General features: G+C 44.7%; 1 protein-coding gene across 1 annotated transcript; it reads left to right on the forward strand.

The window, feature by feature from the left end:
- Positions 1–991: 991 nt before the first annotated feature.
- On the forward strand, positions 992–1,918 carry Or2t45b (olfactory receptor family 2 subfamily T member 45B). Its single transcript, NM_001000772.1, is given in 1 exon segment — positions 992–1,918. A coding segment is annotated over 1 exon segment (927 nt).
- The last annotated feature ends 595 nt before the right edge of the window (positions 1,919–2,513 follow it).

The raw sequence follows: 2,513 nt of genomic DNA on the forward strand, positions 1-2,513 counted from the left end.
ATTGCGTATATAGGACAGCAGCACCTCACATGTGGAGTAGAGAAAGTCAGCCACATGGATCTCCATTATGACAGGAGTTTTTCCTTGCTTTTATATGGAACAACATTGAACTTACATGCAATAAAGTGCAAAGGTCATGACTCAGGTCATAGCCATATTCACAACTTTGCGAGGACGTTGGGTTCTTTCGACTGAGAAGTACCAAACTGAAGGAATTTGAGATCACACAGTAATGCTTCTTTATGCCACGGTTAAGATAAGCACAGGGGTAAACACATTCTGAGGCACTAGACTGTTTATTCTATAAGTTATATTTAATTGTATTGCAAATTCTACTATGGGGCAACAAAGGTAGACAGTGAGTGGTGATGGCAAATAGACAGTGGAATTGTTTGTGTGTGTGCATGTGTGTGGTATGGATTCACTGGCAGGCCAGAGGTAGGAGGAATTGTTTGTGTGTGTGCCTCTGTTGTATGGATACACTGGTAGGCCAGAGGTAGGTACTGATGTCCTCCTCTATCAGTCTCTGTCTTATTTATTTGAGGCAGTGTCTCTTCCTGAACCAGGCCCTTGTATCTGGGAGTCGGGGGTTGACTGGCAGCAGGGAGCCCTAGTAATTCTTCTGTCTCTGCCTTTCACAGAGATAAGGCAACAAACACATGGGAACTACACCTAACTATTTATGTGGGATCTAAGAAACAAACTCAAAAGTGTGCTCCTACTTGCTGATCCATAACATCTACATTAGGTGGTAAAAAAAATTTAATCATCCTACTAAATTGAAATATCCCATCATTTGGTTTCAAGTCACTTAAAAAAAAATCATTCTCAGACCAGGTGTTGTGGCTCATGTCTTTATTCCCACTGGGAAACAGAGGCAGGTGGATCACTGTGAGTTCAGGATCAGGCTAGTTTACAGGAGTAGTTCCAGAATAGCCGATCTCTAAAAGAAAAGGCAAGCACCTTCTGTCTTTCAGGTTTGTTCAGAGCTATGAAGACTCCCAGTAACAGCACGGAGGTGGACTTCATTCTTCTCGGGCTCTTCAGCCACACCTATGCCCACTTGTTCCTGCTTTCTTCTGTGTTAGTAATCTTCACTACCTCCCTGATGGGCAACACCCTCATGATCCTTCTCATCTGCAGGGAACCCAGGCTGCACACGCCCATGTACTTCCTTCTCAGCCAGCTCTCCTTCATGGACATGATGCTAGTCTCCACCATCGTCCCCAAAATGGCAGCCAACTATTTGATGAACACGAGATCCATCTCCCCTGCGGGCTGTGGCTCCCAGATCTTCCTCTTCCTCACCTTGGCAGGGGGGGAGTGCTTCCTCCTGGCAGCCATGTCCTATGACCGCTACGTAGCCATATGTTATCCCCTGCGCTACCATGTCCTCATGAGCCCCAAGCTGTGTGCTTACCTGACGGTGGGGTCCTGGCTCCTGGGAGCTGCCGATGGGCTGATGCAGGTGGGCACCATCCTGAGTTTCCCCTTCTGCCAATCTCGGACAATCAACCACTTCTTCTGTGAGGCTCCTTCTCTGGTGCGCCTTGCCTGCGCAGACACCAGAGTCTTTGAGTTCTTCATGTACATCTGCTGCATCCTGATGCTCCTGATCCCGCTGTCCCTCGTCCTGGCTTCCTACTCGCTCATCCTGGTGGCAGTGCTCCGCATGCGATCTTCTGCAGCCCGGAAGAAAGCCTTCGCCACCTGCTCTTCACACCTGGCTGTGGTGGGATTGTTCTACGGGGCCATCATCTTCATCTACATGAGACCCAAGTCCCATCAGCCAGGCAAGAGCGACAAAGTGGTGTCTGCCTTCTACACCATCTTCACACCGGTGCTGAACCCTCTCATATACAGTGTGAGAAACAAGGAGGTCAAGGGGGCCTTGAGAAAGTGGCTGAAGACAGTGTGATAAACGAGCAGAGAGAAGTTCCACAAACCACCTCCACTCAAGTTAGGCACGCCTCACTCACAGACCCAGCTTCTCTGGCCCATTGAACACTTTTTCCTCATTGAACATTCTTTTGTGTTGTATTAATTTCTTTGACACTCCTTTGCCATTTTATATTCTAATTTTTACAAAAATCAATTTGCTCTACTCGTGCCCCCTGTGTTTCTTTTAAAATAAGGTCTTAGAAATGGGAACCAGTGACACAGGTCTAGTTAGCCAGATTTTAATCATGTGACTCAGTTTTTGTCACACGATGGAGAATGTCCAGAGGAAGAGGAATAAATGAATAATAATTTTATAAAAAAGGGCTGAATTTATTAAGAATTACCTTGTAAATGAAGTGCATAATCAGTAAGATTTGTTAAACATAAAATGTAATGGCATAAACCTTATGTCAAAATCTGACTCTGTTTTAAAAAAGTGGATGAGCAGAACGAAATTATAGCTTTAAAATAGCTATATTTAACATTTTAAACAACAAATACCACTAATCAAAAAAAATAAGTCTGGCTTAATAACATTTCCAATTTTCCATTCTAGAATTTTTAAAGGTGAT

Source organism: Rattus norvegicus, chromosome 10, assembly GCF_021556685.1.
Source record: "Rattus norvegicus strain SHRSP/BbbUtx chromosome 10, alternate assembly SHRSP_T2T, whole genome shotgun sequence".
NCBI classification, from domain to species: domain Eukaryota; kingdom Metazoa; phylum Chordata; class Mammalia; order Rodentia; family Muridae; genus Rattus; species Rattus norvegicus.